The following is a 23,832-nucleotide window of genomic DNA, read 5'->3' on the forward strand; positions in this document are numbered from 1 at the left end:
TTTGATTTCTTAAATAAAATAGTGCTCCTTCCATTCGGCTTAATTGAATCATTTTTATTTTGGCTCATGAATTTAGGTAGTAGTGTTTGGTTAATTAAATTATTAGTAGTATAGTTATATAAAAAAAATAAAGTAAGAAAGAGAAAAAGAGAATAAAGTAAGAGTGATAATAAAATAGTAGATATAATAAAGTTATAGAGATAAGAGGATAAAGTAGGAGAAAAATGAGTGAGTTAAGTATTATCAAAAGAGGAAATGTCTAAGGTTGTAACGTGCCAAAAAAGAAAACGTCTTATTTAAGATGGGATGGAGGGAGTACCAGTAGGATTGAATCGGGAAATTATTTTAATTGGAAAGAGTTAGGTAGCTATGACTAATTATCACATAATTAAATTGTGATATTCAGTATCATAAGGGCATTCGTATCGCGTCTCGATGCGGTCCCTATGGCATCGAGACGGTGATGCAAGCTCCGTCTCGTACCTGTCTCGTCTCTATCTCGTCTCTTATATCTTCCGGAAGAGGAGGTTCACAAGATGTCTCGTGGCGACGTGGCGCTCTCCCATTCGTCCGTCACAGCCCACTCGCCGGCCCGCGAGTGGGCGTCGTTTATATCTGTTAAAATTGTTTTTTTTTTGTTTTTTTTTAAATTTAGAAAAAATTCAAAAAGTAAAATATAAATTTAAAAAAACCCCAAAAATATACTAGTCGTTTATAGCTGTTTTTTTTTCAAATTTTTAATTTTTTTTTCTATTTTTTTAGTCCCCCAATCACTTTTGTAAATATCAAATCATTCCCACAAATTATCTACCAAAAAAAAACTCTCCATTCTCACTCAAACACTCTAGTATTTTGAATTTAAGTGTGCAATTTTTAATTTATAGTATTTTAAATTATTTCTTATTTATTTATTTTTTATTTTAAATTTAAATTTTATCTTATTTAATAAAGTGTGTTTTTATTAATTGAATTTGTTGGATATAAAAAAATGAAATTGAATGAATAGTTAAAGGATGAGATCGTAAAAAGATAGAGGGATGCATGTGTTGTCTCATAGGTAAGAGATGAACAATGCCTATGGATATAATATTTTTATCTTGAGATTTAATCTTACACACAAACAATGTCTATGGATATAATATTTTTATCCCAGTCAAAGATACCATCTTTTACCTTTGACTACTTTTATGGCGAAAATATTATAGTTTCATGGATGTATATCACTCCTTACCACCATAATTTCATATTATCAAATTGTAATTAATGTTGTTTACGAATATTGAATTCGAGTAAACTTTCATGAATACGTGTGAGTTGTTATATTCAATTTCATACTATTATCAATGAGCAAACTTATCCCTAAACAACTCATATTCCCTTGGACGTCATATAGTATGTAAGACCTTTTTTTTTGTCTTAAGCAAAAGTAATATTGTATGTATTCTATAAAAATATTTTTTTTTCAATTTATCAATATTTTTTTTAATGAGGTGGATTTCTTTATTTTACTATTAACATTTCAACTATTTTTCTTTCTATCTCACTCATATTTTTCTAATCACGCATTAAAATCCGTACTTTGAGAAAAAGGTACTAGTATTTATTTTTATGAACCTATTTTGAATATATAAATAGAGGGATGATAAACATTCAAATTTTGTTCAACCAAAATAAGATAATATTAATAATTTGATGTATTATTTATATATTAAAATCATAAATGTAGCAAGTGGTTAAGTTAAAAAGACTTACTAGCCTTTAATCTCATTTTTATTTTTATATTTGAATTTTCTTTCTATTATTTTTAAAATTTGAATTAAAGTATGCACTAACTAAAATTAGTGGTTCTAAAAAATAAAAAAATTAGACATAAATCATAAATATATGACCACAATATTATACACTTTCCACGTACTATATATGCATCTACATATTTTAATTAAATGCATAAATAAACCTATTTTTTTCAAATAAACTAGTTTTTGATTGTATAAATTTTATCACATAGATTTGTTGATATAAATAACTACTAGTACAAGCACATCATTTTAAATTTGAAGAATCAATCAAATCAAATATTTAAGCAGCAATCATAATTTACCTTATCGAATCTGATTAAATAATTTCTTATAGTACTATTACTAACATTAATTTTTAACCCATTTAAAAAATACTTTAAAAATGATTAATGTAGCCGTTGCTTTGACCCGTTAAAAATTGGGGAAATACAGCTCATTCCCCACTTTCCCTCTTTTGAATTTCAAATTTCAAATACCAACAAATATTTCTCTCTCATATAACCCTTGACAGACTCCACACACCTCATTTTTAATTCCCTTTCTCTCTCAAATCCCTAATTCGCTCTCCTCTCTCTCTCTCTCAACAAAAAGAAAAGATGCGTGAAATCCTCCACATACAGGGCGGCCAATGCGGAAACCAGATCGGATCCAAGTTTTGGGAGGTGGTGTGCGCGGAGCACGGCATCGACTCCACCGGCCGATACCAGGGCGACTCAGATCTGCAGCTCGAGAGGGTTAATGTCTACTACAACGAAGCCAGTTGCGGGAGATACGTGCCTCGGGCCGTGCTCATGGATCTCGAGCCCGGGACCATGGACAGCCTCCGCTCCAGCCCCTACGGCCAGATCTTCAGGCCCGATAATTTCGTGTTCGGACAGTCCGGAGCTGGGAACAATTGGGCGAAAGGGCATTACACCGAGGGCGCGGAGTTGATCGATTCCGTTCTCGATGTTGTCAGGAAAGAGGCTGAGAACTGCGATTGTTTGCAAGGTATGGCCATCGTGAATTATTTCTCCTTTAATTTCTGGTTATTCGATTCAGATGCAGATCTCGTATTTTTTTTGACCTAATTGTTTTTGAAATTGTGGACTTAATTAAATTAAATATTTGTTTTAATTTTCTGCAATCTTCTGAAAACATTTTCTACCTTAGTGAGGAATTCCAGATCTTATTTCCAATTTTTATACAATTATCTGAAATTCCAGATCCCCTTTCCAATTTTTAACAGTCTTCTCAAATTCCAGATCCCCTTTACATTTTGACTGCAATCGTTTGAAATGCTGAGCTTTAATTGTTTGTTTATATGCCTATATGAACGAATTTAAACCATTTGTGTTTGATGTACAAATTATGAATTGGGGCGTACAGCATTTTTCTTATAAAAACGTTATATACCGATGCAGGATTCCAAGTGTGTCACTCTTTGGGAGGAGGAACAGGATCTGGTATGGGTACCCTGTTGATCTCTAAAATTAGGGAGGAGTATCCAGACAGGATGATGCTCACCTTCTCCGTTTTCCCATCTCCCAAAGTCTCCGATACTGTTGTTGAGCCTTACAACGCCACACTATCCGTTCATCAGCTCGTGGAGAATGCAGATGAGTGCATGGTTCTCGACAACGAGGCTCTCTATGACATCTGCTTCAGGACACTTAAGCTCACAACACCTAGCTGTAAGCTCCTCCTGCTCAAAGACCTCGTATATAATTGTTGTGTGTATCATCATATACTGTTGTGTCGACTGCATTTATTGATTCATGTTTTCGTGTGTCTGCAGTTGGTGATCTTAACCATCTTATCTCCGCAACCATGTCTGGTGTCACATGCTGTCTAAGGTTTCCTGGCCAGCTCAACTCTGATCTTCGCAAACTTGCTGTCAATCTCATCCCATTCCCACGTCTGCACTTCTTCATGTTGGGATTTGCCCCACTCACCTCGCGTGGATCCCAGCAGTACCGGGCGCTGTCAGTCCCCGAGCTCACACAGCAGATGTGGGACTCAAAGAACATGATGTGTGCTGCTGACCCGCGCCACGGCCGCTACCTGACTGCCTCAGCCATCTTCCGGGGGAAGATGAGCACGAAGGAGGTGGATGAGCAGATGCTGAACGTGCAGAACAAGAACTCATCTTACTTCGTCGAGTGGATCCCCAACAACGTGAAATCAACTGTCTGTGACATCCCCCCAACCGGGCTGAAGATGGCCTCGACCTTCGTTGGCAACTCAACCTCCATCCAGGAGATGTTCCGGAGGGTGAGCGAGCAGTTCACAGCCATGTTCCGGAGGAAGGCCTTCTTGCACTGGTACACAGGGGAAGGGATGGACGAGATGGAGTTCACCGAGGCGGAGAGCAACATGAACGATCTGGTGGCGGAATATCAGCAGTACCAGGATGCAACGGCTGACGAGGAGGGTGAGTATGAGGATGAGGAGGAGGGTGAGTACGAGGATTGATTGAGGAAGAAACAGCCTCAATGAATGTGATAACGGGCTGTGTTATTTTTAGGGTTTAGTTGCTGTTGACTGTGGTTGTAATCTCAACTTCCAGTTGCGCAACGGCTAAGTGGAAAAACATAGGGTAACAAAAAAAACTCAAATGCGTATGTTGCGTTTTTTGAATTTGTTTCTGCTGTTTATCGGGAATTAAATTTCTTCTGTTTCTTCATGTGAAGCATTTAAAGATTTGTTTCAATTTACTCCTATTGCCTTGAAATCTCTGAAATCTTTTTCTTGGTAGTTTTGATTTCATCGAGTATATCTTAAGATGCAAAACCAACTTTAAATCTAATATGCTTACCAAACTTCAAATTGTTATGTTTACAAAAATATGTGCGGTAATTGCAATTACAAACTATTCAGCTCCGTTTAGAATCATGTAATTGTGCTTGTGGAACTGGAATTGGAGTTTATAATTCTAAATTCATGCTCCCTCTTTCCCCTAAAAATATAAACTTTTGAAATGGCACGGACTTTAATGCTAAATTGTTAACGTCAGAAAAAAATAGAAAGAAAAATGTGATAGTTGGAAAATGCCTCCCCTTTTGGAGAGAAAAATTTCCAAGAGTAAAGTTTTTATTTTTTAGAACAAACTAAAAAAGAAAACGTTTATATTTTTAGAGAACAGACTAAAAAAGAAAGTGTTTATATTGAATTGAATTTCAATATCAGAAGTAGATGATTGGAATTTCAAATAGTTATAAAATTGAGCATTTTGACGACTTCACACACTATACACACAAATTACACACAATATACCATTGCACATACACACTCTACAGTCTACACACACTGCACTCACATTGCACACATACTACACACAATACACACTTCATATAATATCCTAAACATAATTCAATTTCGTATACCATTTTTACCGAACAAATGATCTGGAATTGAAATATACTCCAGTTCTGCTAATTCTAATTCAATTCCACTTCCATGTATTGAACGGACCATTATTACTTTGTTTTATGTTACCACGGAAAATATGAATGTTTACATAATGGTACAAAAAAATTTATTAGCTTTTATTTTAACACATTCTGTCATCCATGTTTAAATGCGGTCAATTTTTTCCTTACGCAAAGTACAAAATGTATATTACTATCATTTTTTAAGGTTGAAACAAATAGTTGTAATACTATTTTTTTTATGTTGGTAAAAAAAAATCATCTTTCATTTCATGTTTTATACAAAAGAAAAATATTTTGTACTAATATTTTATACAAGCGTCCGACTTTTTCAAATGTAACACCTATAATAACATGCAAAAATGTTGCTTTTGTGATATGACTAAACATTGGGATGTTATTTGCTATTTCCCCTATTGGCCTGTTTTGTTAACAACGCCACCACAAAAGGCAATACACTTGTCTTTCTTACAAAGCATATTTGAATGGACAGCCGGCATTTATACCATCAAACAACTTCGATGAATTCATTCTTCACTACACAGTCTACTTGAACCAGCTGTGCAAAGCAACAAACATAGAGCATCAAACAAAAAAGTGGCATTAACTGTTTTCTACGACGACCCATGTCTTGCCTCGACCTTCACTAATATACTATGGAAGAAACTCAACGCCAATTATTCCCAGCAACGACGTTTGACGTCAACGCCAAGCTTCCTCTATATAAACCCCATCTTCCCCCTACTTGCCCTCCACAACCACAGCAAATTATCCATCTCTTGTTTCTTGTACATACCTTTTTCTCTTAGCAAAGTCGATTGCTTATACTTCCGTTGAAAATGAGTCGCCTGATAGCCTTCCTTGCCTTTGCTCTCATCCTTGAAGGAGCTCTTGGTACTGGTGAGCAAATCTTTCTTTTCCTTTCCTGTTTTGCATGATATATTTTGTACCTTGTTTCATTTTAGAATTCTCTGTGTAGGGGAGCTTGTGTGTGAGGAATTGCCATCTGGAATGTGCTCTTTCGCCATAGCGTCGTCTGGGAGAAGATGCGTGTTGGAAACCCTCCAAACGGATGTTGGGGATGTGGAGCTACAGTGCAAGACTTCTGAGGTCATAGCCATGAATGTGCCACCAGCATACATAGAGACTGACGAGTGCGTGAGTGCATGTGGGCTTGAGAGGAAGTCTGTCGGCATCTCCTCCGACTCGCTCCTCGAGACTCGCTTCGCCCTCAAACTCTGTTCTCCACAGTGTTACTATAACTGCCCAAACATTGTTGATCTCTACCAAAACTTGGCTCTAGCAGAAGGTAAGTCACCACCTTCAAACCTAATTTGAATATTGCACATTTGAAGGAAAACAAAAGAATAAGTTACAGCATAAGATAATTTTTGTATTTGCTTCATACCTTTAGGAGTCTTTCTGGCTGACCTGTGCAAGTTTGAGACAACAAGCTCTCGGCGTTCTGCTATCCAGCTTCAGAGTTCAGGTGCAGCAGCTTCTGGTCCAGTCTCTGCAGCAGGGAGTCCCGCTTATGCTCCCACTTCAAGCACCACAGTTTCCTCTGATGATTGTGCTCCATCACCTATATAATTTAACTGTATTCTGCTTCCAAAATTATGTAATCTACATACTTATTTATAAAAGTACTAAATAAAAAAATTGCCGTGTTCCTTTTCATTTATTCATTTACTTTTTCTCCTAGTTTTCTTATACAAATTCAGAACATCTGCGTGCATACTCACACACACGAGAAGACAGCTGTAAACGCCATTGTTCTATTCATAATAACAAAAAAAATACATCATCCCAGCAAAGATGTTTCTTATTTCTGATAATCCAGGACAAGTGCCCGATAAGATGTGGCAGTGTTCATCAGCTCAACTACAATGATATACTGTTGATGTACTAGCTTTGGACAAATCAAAATGTTAAACCATCCTCCATTAACAAAATCTCTAGGCCTCAACTACCTTTCGTGTCTTCTGCTTATCTTTTTTCTTGCTGGTTTTCTTAGTATCATCAGTTGTATTGGTCGGTTCAGTTTCAAGGTCTATTCTCGAGAAAACAGGTTTTGGCGGAGCTGTGACATGGCCTTGCTTCAGCCCACCCCATCTGGTTTCGCTCTGCAAACAATTATTATTAAATAGTATCGAAGGCAATTTAAACACAGGTAAAAATATCTGTGCGTAGGAGAGAGACTGACCCAAGTGATGGAACTGAATTGGTCCTCAGAGTAGCCAAGCTGGGTGTAAATTTTCAAAGACAGACTCGGAGTAATTGGGGATAAAGCAATTGCCACAATCCTCATGGCTTCCAGTACAATTATAAGATCCTATTCACATAAAAATAATTCAGTATTCATATATATAGGAGGGTTCAATAAGTCCAATTCTTATTATTAGTTCGTTAGTCCCTGTGTAATTACTGAATCTGCTATGTAAAATCACTCTGCGTAATTTACTGAACTCACAAAACAAATGAAATTTTCCATGGGAAGGATACTAGTCCTAGAGATGGAATTTTGCTTTTGATTTCCAATGTGGTAAATTACACAGCGGATTCATTAATTTTACACATCTAGTGCAGTGGACTAATGTACAAATGATAAGAAGGGGACTAGTAATAACCAACTTATATACAAATTCGATTTAATTTTGAAACAAGTTGAAGAGATCAGAATCACGATATTCAAAACAGTGAGCATAAAAAAATATAGATATGACTAGATAAGAAACCTTGGATGCAGTTGTGAACCCAGACTCCCCTTGCTTAAAAAGAGACCATGGTGCTTTTTCATCGATATATACATTTCCAGCACTACCAATCTCCAGCACAGCCGCACAAGCTGATGACAGTTCAAGATTCTCATAGTGCTGTCTTGCTTTCTCAACCTACATGGAGTTGGAAATAAGGACAAAACCTTTAGCTTTAGCTATGAAAACTGCCACGTTAAGTAATAAATAAATAAAATGGGGAAAGTAAATTAGTCCTGAGAATGAAGCAGTTTCGGTGGTTACTGGGTAGATTGCTAAAAAGGATGACTGTTAGTTACATGATATCCTTTAAAAGCAGTTATATATAGAATATAGCCTATTAACAGAAAACATATGTCAGTAGTTTTTTAGTAATGGTAATTGATTCCACATATTTCCCAAAATCAGATCTTGTTGTACGTGAACTTTACCAGCTTCTCCACTGCATCCTTGAGTGCGTTTCCTTCTGCTGCAATTGCTGAATCAACAGCTATAGTGGATTGACAATTCTTCCTCAAAAGTCCAAGTGTACGATTAAGAAGATTACCTGGAGGAAAGACAAGATCAGACTTCTACAAGATATACATCTTACACCACAAGGCTTCAAATGTGTAAGTGTGCATAGATTCAAGAATCATTTTTAAGATGCCAGTGCTGCATTTAGAAGTTAAGTCTGTACTTTATTTCATTAAATAGCCAAACTTTAAACTCCTGTCCTAGCTAATTGACATGCTCAACTAAGTTCAATTTTACACAATATTTATAAAAGAATCATATGGTTGGACCCCTGACAAAAGGGTCCAGTAAACGAAATTGGGCAGGAATGTCAATTGTGAATGTACGCAGAAGCCAAACTAGTACCAATGGTGTTTGCAAGATTTGCATTAACTATGTTGATGAAACGCTCCTCTGAGTAGTCCCCATCATTACCAAATTCCACCTCCTTAAGGAAGAAATACCTGACTGCATCAGGTCCAAATCTATGCACCAAATCAGTAGGTTCAAGGGTATTCCCCAGTGACTTTCCCATTTTCAAGCCATCCTAACACATTCAGGCCATTGTTAAATTAAATAAACTAAATGAGAAAAAGACATGATTCAAATGCATACAAACTATTATTACTGAAAAAGTAAGGAACACAACATAGATAGGCAGGGACACTTTATTATCTGGTATTAACATCAATACCTTTGTCAAGAATCCATGACCAAAAACCTTCTTTGGGAGGCTTACTCCTGCTGACATCAGCATTGCTGGCCAGTAAACTGCATGAAACCGTAATATGTCCTGCATATAAGTGGCGCCAGTCAGTTATGTAATGAATACTTCATAGAACAATTGTAATCCTGGGCAATTCCATTTCCTTAGTACTCCCTCCGTCCCATAAAAATATAACCCTAAAATGCATAAAATTGGAAGTGCTAATTGTGAATACTTAATAACATAAAGATCAAGAATTCAAAGGGTCAAGCATTTAAATTTGAACCGTCTACCTCAATTACCATCCTGATGTTGAATATCCTTAAATCAATCATTTTGCTACACTAAAAAATTTTCAAAAATTCCCACGAGAGTGTATTATCACAATACTTTAGACATGGCAAATTATTGGCAAGAATATATATAACGGAATTATTAATCATATTATACTGATTATTCTTGCCATGCTGTTGCCTAATGAGGGACTTTATTTGACAAATACATGCACTGAGACTCAGAACACGAATCAAGAATATTGTCCTGTCTGGCTCTACCAGGTCACCTAGATACTTAGGTGGGCTAGTTATAGTTTATAGCTTGAACACGAGCAAAGTTCATTTTATAGCCTCACCTATTGAAAATATTTTTAATAGCATGAGCTTTGTTGTGAAGTTCATTTCATAACGTGAAATATGCCCTGCAGTTTGATTAATGGCCCGAAGTCGTTTTCTGGTGACGGATATGTTGTGGAAAATAATAAATACAAGCCAACAATTGATTGTCCTAGTCACATATTTGGCACTGGAAAATGACTTCAGGCTATAAATTAAACTATGGAACAAAGTTCAGACTATTTACAATATTATCAATAGTTGGGGCTATAAATTGTTCAATAAACTTAAACCTATTATAAAATATTGTAGATAGTTGAGGCTATAAAATGAACTTTGCTCAAAGTTCAGGCTCTTATAAATAATTTCCACAGTTAAGGCTATAAAATGAACTTCCCTCAAGTTCAAGCTATAAATTATAATTATCTCCACTTAAATTGGAACACTCTAGTCTCCATTAGTTTCTTGAGTAGTGAAAGAATAAAAGGGCTATAAGCTGCTAATGGTTTGTACATAATATTATACCATCCGGCCATCCCCACAACCTACAATAAAATACAAATAAGCAGCAGGTGAGTAAAACACTACCTTGCCAATCAAGTGCAGTGATGCAGGCCAACCAGAGAAAATTGCATTTTGTAAGCTAGGCTGCTCCTCGCCCTCTGAAAGAGCAGATATGTAACTGTTTGACAGGACAATAGGACATCATAATTTAGAAAAAGCAGAGCAAACAGATTAACAAAGTACTTGCATATTTGATATATTTCTACACAACAGAATATCATGATTAATTGAGACATAAGGCACAACAAATTACCCCAACAAAGCATCAAACCATACATATATAGTCTGCTTGGCATCGCTAGGAACTGGAATGCCCCAATCAACTGAAGCTCGAGAAATGGAAAAATCCCTCAAGCCATTTTTGACCCAACCTTGCACCTAAGAGAGTTTATCAAGAAAACAAGAGTTAACAAGAAAATGAAGCTAGCATAGGACTATTTACAGAAAATTATCACAAGGTCACTGCAGCATCACTGCAAAATGCAAATTTATGAAAATGTGATCAAAAGTTGTAATGCAATAAACTGAAAAGAGTGTGGGGTTGCTGTTAGAAAGGCATGCAAAATTTGTAGAAATGTTGAAGTTGGTGACTTCTAAGTTCTAACCCTTACTTTTCTAAGAATGACACAAGTAACAACACCTTAAAATGTATAAAGTTATAATTTTTGATAACTTCACACCTCGTGTAAACGATACGAAGGTTGTACAAAATCAGGGTTCTCCTCCAAAATCTCTTCCAGCTGTTTTTGATACTTCGACAATGCAAAGAAGTAATTGTCTTCCTTCCTGTCAAGGCATGGCTTGAGGTGTACAGGACAACACTTATTTTCCAACAACTCCTTCACATCCTTCAGATTTACAGATTCACAAAGGTAAAGCTACGGGCTCAACAGCATGTAAACTCAACTTTTTGCGACAAGTTAAATGATTGAATAAGAGACTGGCATGAAAATTTGTTTCAACAGCAGAAAATACCTTATACTCCTCACAGTTTACACAGTACAGTCCCTCATAGTCAGCACGGTAGATATCACCATTTGCCAGAACCCGAGAATAGAACTCCTTGACAATTGCTTCATGGTTGGGATTGGTCGTGCGAATGAACTTGTCATAAGATATGTCTAGCTGTCAAGAAGATGAATCAAACAGTGGATTTAAAACAAAAGTACACCTGTAAGCAACTATACATCAAACAAGACGAAGGAAGATACCTCTCTCCACAGTGCCCCGTAAGCTTGTGAGACAGAATCACAATGTTTGATAGGACTCAAACCATTGGCAGCAGCAGCATTAGCAATCTTCTCCCCGTGCTCGTCTGTGCCAGTTATAAATACGACCTTCTTCCCTAAAAGCCTCTGCAGTTCAAATAAAAATCTTATCAGTAATCACATAAACACTGAATTTTCTAATCAGAAAGATATAGGAAAATGATTTCCAGTAGCAGCTCTTGTAGCACTACAAATATCCAGCTTGAAAGCATCACCTTTAACAACACACTTTGCACATTGTAAACCCCTATCAATAGCACACTTTATAAATATTCAATGCACTATAACTTTAGCTTTTTAATGAATTATGACTTTATCAGCAAGCCTCTATGAAGAATCGAAAACATAAAAACCCTAGAAGCATGAAGAGCTAAAAAAAATAAAACTTCAGTGTTGAATTATTACCTGAAAACGGGCGATGGCGTCGGCGGCGATGGTTGTGTAGGCGCTGCCCATATGTGGCGGGGCATTGACGTAATAAAGCGGAGTGGTGAGGACGAATGGTTCGGCCGTATTTGAAGTGTACGCGGCGTTACAAGTGCAGTAGAGTGCGCCCTTGGAAATGGAGAAATACTTGGAATTTCTGAAGCGAATTTTATGGGGTCTTGCAGTGGATAGGAAATTGAGAGAGGATGGGGAGGAGGAGAAGAAACGGAGGCTGTTGTGAATGGAGTATTGAACTCTACACGCCATTGATGCTGTGGTTGAGAGTTGAGAGGCTGTGCAGCAGAGACTAGTGAGGGATGGAGAAGATGAGGGAAGGAGGGTATTTTAGTAAATTTACTTATTCGTGTTGCCGGGTATTTAAGTAAACTTACTTCTTCGTATTGCATGAATAAAAAGGGTATTTTAGTAAAGTTACTAATTATTGCTTGTAGGCTGTAGCATTTCCCAAAATGGTTTTTAGTTTTTACTGTATGTAAATTGTAAATAAACCAATGCAAATTCGAAAAATTTATAAAATGTTCCCAAGATTATAAAATTATTTTCTAGTATTTAGATTAATAGATATATTGAATGTAAATCGCTGGAATAATATCATTTGAGTGGTAAGAGTCTTAAATTTGATACAATTAAATTGCATAGTACTATTATCGTAAATTCGTAATAGTATCAAATGATTTGGAATTGTTCATCACGTGTACATAACAATAGCATCACTAATCTATACGTAATACATGTGATGTGACATTTATTATAGAATGATAAACTAGCTGGACAAATAAACAAACTAAAAACCGTGAATGTTTTATTATAGAAAATAATAATTGGTCACGTTCCGTGGCATTCACAGAGTGTGATTCAGGAAATTCTACCTCAAATTAAACGAGAAACAAAATCTTAATAACAAGAATAATAAGGAAAAAAGACAAGCCTATACTGTAAGCTGATAAAACAGCCACAAATACAACAAAGTCTTCGACTCCCTAAGATGAGTTCAAGGCATAGAAGGTTCATCAATCACTTCATAACACATCAAATCTAAAAGGCCTGATTCCCGTTTTCTGCATATGAGAAGCAACGCATCGGGATCCAAGTAGCGGACAAGACTCAAAAGTGTGCCAAACTGTATACTAGAATCCACGAGAGCTGAACAGCAGGGAAATTGGTGTTAGTAGCATGCGAATAACAACTTTGAAAAAATCCTATCGCAATGAATGAACACGAGGATAATGTGCATCATACCAGAAAGACGGATATAGAAGCAAAAAGTCCCTCCTGAAGAAGGGCTCCATGGCCTCCAAACTCTTCTTCGTCAACTTTTAGTACAATGGCATAATATGCATAGATAATCCCAGTAGATAATGCTGCAAACCTGCATTTCAATTTCAAAATAGATATCATGAAAATGAAGGATATTTCATGTGCACCAAGTGAATACGTACGTACTAATACTTCTATACATTACAAATTTGGCTTTCTTGCTCAAACTTTAACAAACAACACCATACAATTATTCACCCAGCTAGCAAGTTCTTTATCTTCTTTTTTTTAACCATTTCCTTTTTCCCCTTAAATTGCATCTTGCATTGTTAATATTTGAGGTTGGAAAAATATTTTCTGTCAATAGCCACCTTCATAGTTTTACATTATAACATGAACCTTCCAAATCTGTAAGCAACAGTATTAACACACAAAACTTTTTGGCTTTGCCATCAACCAGAAAATGCCAGGATGTGTAATACGGAGTACTTCATAGAGACTGACCATGGAATCTTCAAGCGTCATTAATGTCAACCAGAGAAATATATGGAGTTCTTTGGTTAAAGGCCCCTTCTAAAGTTCACTAATTCAAACTTCCGGCAATTGTAGTGTATCTTAGAGGATCATGAATATTCATTCATATTTACCATGTGGGTGCAGAAACAAAACTTAAACATACACACAGCCATTAAGTACATAAAGATTGCGCCCAGGTTTACTAACCTAAGTCATAAGGAGTGCATGCAACATGAATGCAAAACCAAAAGTGGCACAAAATGGCACAACAAAAAAAGGTGAATTGTCTACAGAAATTATACAAATTGTGAAGCTAAATGGGACTAATTCGTTGACACTTGACACACACACAGAGTGACAGACACACCAACAAAGAGAATAACAAATATTCTTCAGATACAACGGCGAGTTTGCTAAAAGTATGCAACATAGGCATGGTCCTAATGCTTCTTTTCAACTATGACAGAAAAGAATCCAGAATCAGGAAGAAAAAATAGAAGAGAGAATAAAATCAAGAACATGGAACAAATTCCCTACTGAATAAACCGGTTTTTAATTTAGTCCACAATTCATAATAGACACAATAACACTACTCCTAATCCATATCTCATTTTCTACAACCATTTCAACCACAACCCACACCAGTCCCTAGGTCCTCTCCAAATCCATATTCTCTTTTTTCATATCTACTTTCCAGCACCATCAAACTCAACCACTCTCCAAGCAACTGCAATTCTGACAAACAATTATTTTTCTTTGGCTGCAACAACACCAGGATATCCCCATCTAATTGAATGACTGCATATCTTTAGGAACATCCTATTTATCAGGGTGTCAAGACACTGAATATATACTATAAACATGAAGGACCTCTAAGATACTATACAAACATGAGTTCAATGGACTAATTTGGTTCTTTTGGCATGTAATGAGGCAAATTATATCTTACAAACTATACTAACTAAAAATAAAATGTGACAGCAATATCATGCTGCAACCGGATTTGTAGGTAAACTTTTTAAAGCTATGGTATGGAATCTAAAACCAACCTAGAGAAACCATCAACCTCGGAGAGAAATGAGATTTCAGATGAGAGTACTTACAGGAGAAACCAGAGTCCCCCAACTAGAGGAATCGCACCCCATATTAATCCACAAAAAAGGCCCAATGCTTGCCGAGTCCAATGCAGCACGTCACCAAGCTGATCCTGTATCAGATAGTAATAGTGATTTTATTTGAATTGCAATGAGCAGCAGATCAAATAATTACTTAGTGGCAGACTTTCTAAATGAATTGTATCAACTACTAACATAGGCAACTCAAAGTTTCAAGGGACAACTAGGAATTATCAGATGACTTTCCAAATTGATTGTGTATTGATCACTGATATTAGGAACTGTGCAGTTATACTTAAATTAAAATGACAATTTTAGATGTTTTATGTGTTAGTGGATCAATGTCCATAAAGAGTCGGGTTTATGAAAGAATCGGATATTTTCGAACCTGCTATAACCACCTGTGACTCTCACATGTTCACATATCGATTTCATTGCATAATTAGGTTAGGCCAGCTTAGGATCTCTCATGGCCTATCTCACATTCATTAAGGATGACTGTGCATAAACACACAGAAACCCAATGTGGATATTTCCAAAAGGATGGGTATAAAACCAAGGTTAAAAAGCTTAGCTGTCTTTTCTTTGACTTAATTTAACACATTTAAAGGTTTCCTAGTAAAACATATGCAAGATTGAATATATAATTAGGCACTCTATCAATTTTACCAATTTCCATCCGAACTAGTATTGGTCTACACGTTACAAGATACACCTTTTTATTCTTTCCTATTCCAGTGTAGAAAATTAGCCAAACTAATACTCCCAAAGAGAAGACCTTATACTCCTAAAATTAACCTGACACGGATTTAAGGAAAACCGAACCCAATCAGAAAGGATTTTACTCTATTTGTTACTAAAAGATTTCCTCGTGTAAAGCTACAACATCCATCCATAAATTGCATAACTTTTCTAATATTACACCTGAATCAAATACACTAGTTTCTCAATTTGAAAGCCGATCAACTGAGCTTAAAATCGACTAGTTAAGCATCACAGAATCAGCTCCGCTAGTCACGAAACTAACAATAAATCGGAAAGAGCTGAAACCTTATCCCATGAAGCATCAGGATCTAGTAACTTCGCCAATTTAAACGGCGACAAATGACCATTCTGATGATGCTGCAGCTGCGGCTGCGGCTGTTGTTGATTCAACTTGGCCGATTTCCTTTCTCTCATCTGAAATCACCAATCGTTAAAACCGATAAAACCCCTCAGATGAATAATTTTTGTGAAATCACTAGCTTTAAATAGATACTCACAGTGAGGATTAGGGCTGATTATTGGGGCAATTCGAGATTCAGATTGGAGAAAAGGGTGAATCGGAAGAGATATGATTCACAGCATAAACAATCGAATAAACCAATCGAGAAATTGAGGAAAGGCGAATAGAATTTGCAGAGCACGTGATGTAGCCGGCGATAAACTTGCTGCAGCTGTGAGTTTTATACTGTCGTTTGGTCTCTCCTTCTCACTCTCTGCCTCTCTCTCTCTCTAATAATTTAACCTTAGATTTAATTTTAGATTATGATAAGTCAATTTGGTGATTGTAATAATAACGATATTATCACAAAAAAATGTCTAACACTTAATATTATTAATTTTTAAAATATTTTTTTCCATAAATTTCAAATAGATGTATAATACTAATATGAATTCTACGTTAAATTATCAATTGCACATTAATGACATATTAATTTAAATGACGTGGAATGACAGTTTAGCTGATTTTCTTGAGTTCAAACAAAGGGTGGTGTCATTAGGCACAAAACATGTAAGACATCGAGTTTGGTAGTCGATTGTGAGGGATTTACGTGATGGGGACAGGAATAGTGAACTCCCATCCGGCGTTTCAAATTTTGGAGTGATGTGTCGAAGAAAGTGATCATCTATTGTCGCGATAGTGTTGGAAAACAGTTCTAATTAAGAGCATCCACAAGAGTGTTCTTGCGGAAGGACGCCGTCCGTGCCGACGGTACCCTACTGTCCGCTGATGTGCTCTTGTCGTTGGCACCAGTGGCGGATCCAAGATTTGTCATCTGGGGGTACGAGTCGTATGATAAATAATTAAATAACACTAAAAAATAGAAAATAGTGGTAAAATAATATTTGAAATATTATTCAATTTTTAACTCGTGTATTTTAAAATAAAATAAGCCAAAAACTATACATAACATCTAATTTATTTTTCTACGAGTCTTCACTTTCTCAAAGCGATGGGCTATATCATCATCAGAGACTTGTAGAAACATTTTTCTTCTCAATGTAAGTCACCAAACAATCATCGGGTTGATCTCCAATTCTATTTCGCAACTTATTCTTACAAACGTCATTCCAGAAAATACTCTCTCTACACTTGCGGTAGCAACTGGAAGAATCAAAATCAACTTAATAAGCAAAAAGACAAAGGGGTAAGCCACATCCCTCTTTGTATCAACAAGCTTCATTGAAAAAGAACTAAGATCTTACAAATTCTGAAAGCCATTATCTCTTCTCATATCCTCCATGAGTATAACAAGTTGACAATCAAAAGACCTCAAATCAATGCTTGAAAAATTGGAAGGATAAAAACTTACAAGTTTGAGTACACTTTATTTGTCAAAAGAAGAGAAGCCATCTCTAGGAAGCAAGCTTATATTTTATTTTATTTCCTTAGATAATTCTTCCTTCAATATTCATAGCTATTTTTTGGAAATTTTATAAGATACATTACTAATACAATTATATATATAATAATAGTAGTGAAAAAGGAAAAAATTTGGGGAACCACCATTCCCCCTTAATTGCCTCTGCCAGTGGTTGGCACGGACGTGCTCCATAGAGCACGTCCATACCAACGGCAAGAGCACGAGCAGCCGACGTGGCATGCTCTAATTGGTCGTTGGTTTATCATTTTTTATTATTATTATTTTTAAAATTCAAAAAAATCTAAAAAAATCAGATTTAATAAAAAAATATTTTCCCACTTCCTAATAAATTATATCTATTTTTTTCACACTTTTTTTTTCATTATTTTTACCCCAAAATTCATACTTTCATTTATAAATACTCCCATTTCAAACACAAAAAAATTGACACTATACCAAACAACTCTCTCAATCTCAATTTTTAGGATTTTAATTATATAATTTTTAATTTTTAGGATTTTAATTATGTACTTAACTTTTAATTTTTGGATTTTAATTATGTAATTTTTAATTTTTTTTTGTAATTTGTAATAGTATTTCGGGTATTTTTAATGCATTTTAATATTGTGGAAATGTTTTTATTTAAATTGAATAATAGAATGATGGAACCCTTGAGCATGTCCTTGCGGAAAAGCATAGATGTGGGTGTTGTGCTCTTGTCTAAGAGCAGAGAGTAAAAAATGAATGAAAGTGGGTGGTCCCATGCAAGTTTTTGCGAAGGAATGTTTTTAGGGTTTTTGAGTTTTGATTTATGATTTTTTATTTAGGGCTTCTATTTTTGTCTGATCATTGATTTAGAGTTTATAATTTACGAGTTCTGACCAATTTTTTATTAGGAGCTTACTAATTTATGTTTTTTAATGATTTTTAATTCAGAGTTTATGATTCGAGTTTAACGTGCTTTTGTCGTTATTTTTAAATGATTTTGTTTTTCCTCGTGTAGGGTTTATTTATTTATTAATTTAGAAAGCAAAGTCTAGATTAAACTACACAATAACGATGTTGATAGATGATGTTATGAAAATGTTAGGACATTTATATTGGAGAACAAGTGTTTTAGGCATGCTGATGTTGGAATAAAAAGGGTGGGTCTGTCATCTGTGTTGTTTATGGTGTGAATTAGGATGGTACTACTACTAATGTTGAGGTTTGTGTTACTAGTGTAGTTATGTAGGTACTTACTGTTTTTGGATGATTTAGATGATCAAATCATCGTCAAGGAGATGTAGCCATCGTTCGAGATTTAATGCGATTTGCTTCCAAACTTCAACTCTTGCATGTGGGATATAACACCCTCCAATGTGTATTTTTGTCCTTAGTTCTTAAGTCCCAATCAATCTATGTCCTTTGAAGTTGTCGTGGTAATCAACATATCTGCATCGCAATCTCTTTCAACAATACTTTCATCACTGGATTTTCTCCCTTTTGAGAATTGAGATTATCAAGAAGGGTTATTGAAATTGAAATTGTGTTACAAAACAATATTTATCATCCCCACCCCTCGAAATTACGAATTTGTTGAGTGGCAAATTTAAGACTCCAAAATATTTTTCAATGCTTATTAATAATTCGACATAACATGCTGCTATTTAAATTTTAAAATGTGCCTTTTACTATAAACATTAGTGCAATCACAATTTCATATGCATATGATTATGATCCTCGGAGTAACTCATGTAGCTACTTTATTTGTTGTATTAAATACAATTCAAATTTTGCATATGATCTCAAGTTTCTATTTTTTGCTCATTTAATCACAATATTAAAATATAAATAAATAAATACAAATAAAATTTGACCCAACCGCTTCACATTCGGGTCATTGACCCGACCGGCTGATATTTGATTTCCAACTACAAAATTCAAAAATAACAGTTTCTCGCTCAACTTTTTCGAAAAATTGAAGGAAGAAACGAAGAAGAAATTTGGCGCGAATCGTTGGAACTGCAAAATGATCAATTCGAGAATCGGAGCTTCGCTATCTCGCGCCTCTCGTTACCGAGTATGTGATTATCTCCGTGTAAAAAGATTTCGATTCCGTGTTCTTATTTTTTTTATAAGTAGTTTCGATTCTTTTTTTTTTCCAGAATTTTAGTGTGATCTTGGGTCTTTTTGTGCGTTTGCAGAATGTGATCAATGGAGTTAGTAAGAGGAGGTCCCTTACTTGCAATAAAGAGAGTTTGAATAGCTATTTCAATCATTTTGAGGGAAAATTAGAGTTTCTGAGAGGCTATTTGGCTGCGGCTCGAGCTAACAAAGGCTCGAATCCTAGGGCTTCTCTATCAGATTTTAAATACTTTTCTGGCAATCCCGGAATTAACCGATTTTTCTGTAGCAAAGCGCCAAAGAAGAAGAGTAAGGACACAGTTTCTTGCGAATTGACTGACTCTACTTTTTGTGACGTTGATAGCTTATAATCTTCATTCCTGTTTGTGCAGATTCCGAGAATTTTCATCCCAAAGACAAGAAGGAGATTCCGAAAAAGAGTGAGCAGAAATCGGAATCCTAATGTTTGTGTTGTGTCGCTTGTATTTTGTATGGGAAGAAATTTGGTGGACTAGTTATTAATCATACTGAGGGAACCTAACATCAAATATTCTTCAAGTAGTTCTCCAGTTAAAACACATTTTCTTGTGTCAAAGAAAATATTGGGAGTTGAGTTCATTTTGATATTTATTGCTGTTCTTATGGATGGTTATTAATGCAAATTGCTTCGGGTGTTGGGATGGAAGTTTTTGCTTGCACACTTTTAACAGTTTGAATATTGTCTTTAATATTATAGACAAGTTTCTCAGTTTAGTATTCTGATTAAACTTATTCTATCTTTTAGAGGAAGGGAAGAAATCTGAGGATGGTGGCAAAAGCAAAATGATATTTACCATGGATGTCCGAAGTATAATGGCTTCATTGATTGCTATTGCGATGTTCTCTCCAGCAATGCCATTAAAGCCGAGGGGAAAGAAACAGGTATCCAATTAGCTTAATTTCTAGTTAGTGCAATATTATTTGTTAATACGACATAGAGAATAGAATGACTTAATTAAACCTGATATTTAAGCTTCAAATATGCAATTCTTCATTGTTGAATGCTCTTGGCAGAATAAGGATGTTCTAGATTTCTTCATTCACATATAACTGAAAAAAATTCAAGTTAAGTACTATAGGAATATGAGTCTGTTCTCTATGTTTTGCCTTAGATCTCAGTTATTGCCTTAATCATAAACATAAACAAACATGCCGAAAAGTCTTGACTATCCATCTGTGAATACTAAGCAGCTGAAGGTCATATGAGTTAGTATTTACTATCAGTGTGTGATTTTTTTTTTAAAGTTTCTTGTACCCTGTCCTGGCTCGCCTTTCGGTTGTTAACTGAAAATATATTTCGATCTTTACTTGCTTTGTAATTATGTTCCTCATACCAGTCCTGTTTGCAGTTACTCATGCCACATTAGGTGGCTTACTTTAGGGGTTCCTCATACCAATTCTTTTGGTCCGTTTCTGTGCAATGTCGTCATTATCTTAATGTATTAACTTATCATTCATTTCATTATTAACTTGCAGATTAGTTTTCAAGAGTTCAAAGTTAATCTTCTGGAACCAGGTTTAGTCGACCATATTGTTATTTCAAATAAATCTGTTGTCAAAGTTTATGTAAGAAGCTCGCCGCAAAATCATTCTAGCAGAGCTGATTCAGCTGAAGGATCTGAATTTTATACTCCAGTTAGTGACACACAGCCAAAAGCAATAATTCCAAGTCAATATAAATACTACTTCAACATTGGAAGTGCTGAAACATTTGAAGAAAAATTGGAGGAAGCCCAAGAAGCATTGGGCATACACCCACATGATTATGTACCTGTTACATATGTTTCTGAAGTGGTCTGGCGCCAAGAGCTGATGAAGTTTGCTTCCAATCTCTTATTATTGGGAGCATTTCTCTTTGCAAGTCGAAAAATGCAATCTGGACCCGGAGTAGGTGGTGGCAACAAAAATGGTGGTCAGGGAACGTTTGACTCTAAGAAACTATTTGACACTGGGAAAACTCACTTTAAATTTAGACATGGGGGAGACAAAAAGGTTTTCTCTTAAGTTTTCTTAATAAAATCATCATTACCTTCTTGGTTTTTCATTTGCTATTACATTTTCCTTGTAAGGAGCTAGTCTGTAATGCTAAACATTATGGTTATGACCTCTTTTCTGCAGCTTTACTTCAAAGATGTTGCTGGTTGTGATGAAGCAAAACAAGAGATTATGGAGTTTGTTCACTTCCTGAAGTACCCGAAGAAGTACAAGGAACTGGGTGCCAAAATCCCAAGGGGTGCTCTGTTGGTTGGACCTCCTGGGACTGGTAAAACGCTCCTAGCAAAAGCTACAGCTGGTGAATCTGGGGTGCCTTTTCTGTCCATATCTGGTTCTGATTTCATGGAGGTGTATACGGGAGTTGGGCCATCCAGGGTTAGAAGTTTGTTCAAAGAAGCAAGGCAATGCGCACCTAGTATCATATTCATAGATGAGATTGATGCAATTGGTCGGGCAAGGGGACATGGAGGGATGTTTAGTTCCGGTGGTGATGCTGAGCGAGAAAACACTCTTAACCAGTTGCTTGTGGAAATGGATGGATTTGGAACAACTGCTGATGTGGTCGTTCTTGGTGGCACTAATAGACCAGATATCTTAGACGATGCATTGTTGAGACCTGGTCGGTTTGATCGGCAAATTAGCATAGATAAGCCAGATATCAAGGGTCGGGAGCAAATATTCCAGATCTATCTGAAGAATATTAAACTTGACAATGAACCTGCTTTCTTCTCTCAGAAACTGGCAGCCCTCACTCCTGGATTTGCAGGTGCAGATATTGCAAATGTTTGTAATGAAGCTGCTCTAATTGCTGCTAGATCTGATCAAGCAATGGTGAAAATGGAACATTTTGATTCAGCTATAGACAGAATAGTCGGTGGTCTTGAGAAGAGAAATATGGTAAGTTGAAGATAGCTGATTTTGTCTTGAATAGCAAAATTCTATCATGATAAAAATAATGGATAGTTTTGACTTGTTTGTGCTTGAACAGGTTGTAAGTAAAATTGAACGCCGGATTGTAGCCTATCATGAATCAGGTCATGCAGTGGCTGGTTGGTTTTTAGAATATGCGGAACCTTTGTTGAAGGTCACTATCATTCCTCGTGGTACTGGTGCACTTGGCTTTACTCAGTATGTTCCTAACGACAATCGTCTAATGACGAAAGGGCAGCTTCTTGATATGACTTGCATGGCTCTTGGTGGACGTGCTGCTGAACAGGTAACTGTGTGGAATAATATTGTTTTTCATTGTAAACAGTCATTACTCCCATCATTGTAAACATTCATTACGTCCCTGTCCAACTCTAGGTGTTGCTGGGAAACATATCAACTGGGGCTCAGGATGATTTGGAGAAGGTCACCAAGATGACGTATGCGCAAGTAGCGGTGTATGGTTTTAGCGACAAAGTTGGGCTTCTCTCTTTCCCCAAGAGGGATGACGAATATGCGATGAGCAAACCCTATAGCAGCAAAACAGGCAATCTAATAGACACTGAAGTGCGTAAATTGGTTAGAACAGCGTACCAACGGACAGTTCAGTTGATTGAGGAACACAAGGAACACGTGGCTGAAATTGCTGAGTTGTTGCTGGAAAAGGAAACTCTTCACCAAGAGGACATGGTGCGTGTGCTGGGGGAGAGACCCTTCAAACCGGCTGAGATGACAAATTACGATAGATACATGCACGGATTTGTAGACGAGGACGAGAAGGAGCAGAGCGTATGAATAATACATCACAGAATGATGCTTGATGATCACCAATTGATACTAAACAACTAAAGTGTATAGATTTTCTCTTGTTCCTGAAGTTGGAAACGCCACTTTCCAACGACAAGAATGTATATTCAAATTTTGGATCTTTGCCAAATTGTATATACTCTCCTATAAATTGGATCGATATATTCTGGGCAACGAGTGTTTTTTATGTCAAGAAGTGTAGTGTTTTTCATGTCAAGAAGTGTAGTGTTTTTGCATCATTTGTATGATTTGCAGTACAACTTTTCTCTTACACACAAATCCCAAAGATGGGTACAAGATTTGTAGTTTGCTTTATGTTAGATATTTACCGGGTACAAGATTTGTGGATTGATACAAAATTAGTCCAAAAATTTAAACATAGCGAAA

General features: G+C 36.0%; 5 protein-coding genes across 5 annotated transcripts; 3 read left to right on the forward strand and 2 right to left on the reverse strand.

Moving 5' to 3' along the window:
• Positions 1-2,341: 2,341 nt before the first annotated feature.
• On the forward strand, positions 2,342-4,464 carry LOC125213604 (tubulin beta-2 chain). The gene is made up of 3 exons (XM_048114244.2): positions 2,342-2,789; positions 3,203-3,472; positions 3,577-4,464. The coding sequence occupies exons 1-3, from the start codon at positions 2,396-2,398 to the stop codon at positions 4,251-4,253; spliced, it is 1,341 nt and encodes a 446-aa protein (XP_047970201.1). The 5' UTR covers positions 2,342-2,395; the 3' UTR covers positions 4,254-4,464.
• Positions 4,465-5,577: 1,113 nt separating this feature from the next.
• On the forward strand, positions 5,578-6,889 carry LOC125215401 (uncharacterized). The gene is made up of 3 exons (XM_048116806.2): positions 5,578-6,109; positions 6,189-6,518; positions 6,624-6,889. The coding sequence occupies exons 1-3, from the start codon at positions 6,049-6,051 to the stop codon at positions 6,800-6,802; spliced, it is 570 nt and encodes a 189-aa protein (XP_047972763.1). The 5' UTR covers positions 5,578-6,048; the 3' UTR covers positions 6,803-6,889.
• Positions 6,890-6,964: 75 nt separating this feature from the next.
• OVA1 (methionyl-tRNA synthetase / methionine-tRNA ligase / MetRS (cpMetRS)) lies at positions 6,965-12,351 on the reverse strand. The gene is made up of 12 exons (XM_048116805.2): positions 12,015-12,351; positions 11,553-11,696; positions 11,317-11,466; positions 11,022-11,189; positions 10,595-10,719; positions 10,366-10,459; positions 9,155-9,253; positions 8,827-9,007; positions 8,397-8,512; positions 7,948-8,103; positions 7,416-7,544; positions 6,965-7,335 (listed from the first exon to the last, which is right to left on the reverse strand). The coding sequence occupies exons 1-12, from the start codon at positions 12,300-12,302 to the stop codon at positions 7,168-7,170; spliced, it is 1,818 nt and encodes a 605-aa protein (XP_047972762.2). The 5' UTR covers positions 12,303-12,351; the 3' UTR covers positions 6,965-7,167.
• A 487-nt stretch (positions 12,352-12,838) lies between these two features.
• LOC125208916 (uncharacterized) lies at positions 12,839-16,445 on the reverse strand. The gene is made up of 5 exons (XM_048108443.2): positions 16,207-16,445; positions 15,995-16,123; positions 14,933-15,036; positions 13,296-13,425; positions 12,839-13,199 (listed from the first exon to the last, which is right to left on the reverse strand). The coding sequence occupies exons 2-5, from the start codon at positions 16,121-16,123 to the stop codon at positions 13,161-13,163; spliced, it is 402 nt and encodes a 133-aa protein (XP_047964400.1). The 5' UTR covers positions 16,207-16,445; the 3' UTR covers positions 12,839-13,160.
• A 3,087-nt stretch (positions 16,446-19,532) lies between these two features.
• On the forward strand, positions 19,533-23,768 carry LOC125216247 (ATP-dependent zinc metalloprotease FTSH 10, mitochondrial-like). Its single transcript, XM_048117905.2, has 8 exons — positions 19,533-19,633; positions 19,758-19,986; positions 20,070-20,117; positions 20,462-20,598; positions 21,193-21,708; positions 21,835-22,608; positions 22,700-22,927; positions 23,017-23,768. Exons 1-8 carry the CDS (start codon positions 19,583-19,585, stop codon positions 23,431-23,433), a joined length of 2,400 nt encoding a protein of 799 aa, XP_047973862.2. The 5' UTR covers positions 19,533-19,582; the 3' UTR covers positions 23,434-23,768.
• Positions 23,769-23,832: the final 64 nt, after the last annotated feature.

Source organism: Salvia hispanica, chromosome 3 (genome assembly GCF_029641045.1).
Source record: "Salvia hispanica isolate PSC_SH4W2 chromosome 3, Shi_PSC_v1, whole genome shotgun sequence".
In the NCBI taxonomy this organism is placed as follows: domain Eukaryota; kingdom Viridiplantae; phylum Streptophyta; class Magnoliopsida; order Lamiales; family Lamiaceae; genus Salvia; species Salvia hispanica.